The 540-nt window shown below is 73.7% G+C and overlaps 1 protein-coding gene across 1 annotated transcript; it reads right to left on the reverse strand.

Annotated features, from left to right (window-relative positions):
- Positions 1 to 4: 4 nt before the first annotated feature.
- On the reverse strand, positions 5 to 532 carry LOC110594937 (genetic suppressor element 1-like; the record flags this gene model as incomplete). Its single annotated transcript, XM_021709244.1, has 1 exon — positions 5 to 532. A coding segment is annotated over exon 1 (471 nt), but the record flags the coding sequence as incomplete, so codon positions are not given.
- Between the last annotated feature and the right edge of the window lie 8 nt (positions 533 to 540).

Below are 540 nucleotides of genomic sequence, written 5' to 3' on the forward strand. Positions count from 1 at the left end.
CCAGCTTGCTGACCAGCCTCCGTCGCTGCTGCAGGAACTCGTCGTAGATGTAGGCGGGGTCGGGGCCCCGCGGCGCCGGGGGCCGGTAGGGCGAGCCTGGCTTCAGGGGCCCACTGAGCTCCCCGAAGGCGGCCGCCGGGGGCAGGGAGGCCCGCTGCTGGCCCAGGATGGTCTGCGTGGACTTCTCCAGCTCGGCGAGGAAGGGCCCGGGCCCGGGCGGGAAGGCCTGGTGCTCGAGGCTGGCTGCTTCCCGTGGCGCCGGCTGGTACTTGTCCAGGGGGGCGGCCTCGCGCTTCCGCGGCCCCTCCTCCGCCTTCTCCGGGCAGAAGACCCGCTCCACCTTGACCAGCGGCACGGCGGCCTGGCGGCTGGGCTCGAACGCGGCCGAGTGGCCGTGCAGCGGGTGGCTCTCGGCCCGCCGCGTCTCCAAGGTGTTGTCCATCAGGGACACTGGGTTCCAGAGGGCCGTGGGCATGGCATGGTGCTGGGGCTTGGGCGAGATCAGGGGAGGTGGTCCGCCGAAGTGCTGCGGGGGGTCGC

The sequence above is a fragment of the Carlito syrichta genome, unplaced genomic scaffold (genome assembly GCF_000164805.1).
Source record: "Carlito syrichta isolate Samal-C Ts95f unplaced genomic scaffold, Tarsius_syrichta-2.0.1 Scaffold169556, whole genome shotgun sequence".
Taxonomy (NCBI): domain Eukaryota; kingdom Metazoa; phylum Chordata; class Mammalia; order Primates; family Tarsiidae; genus Carlito; species Carlito syrichta.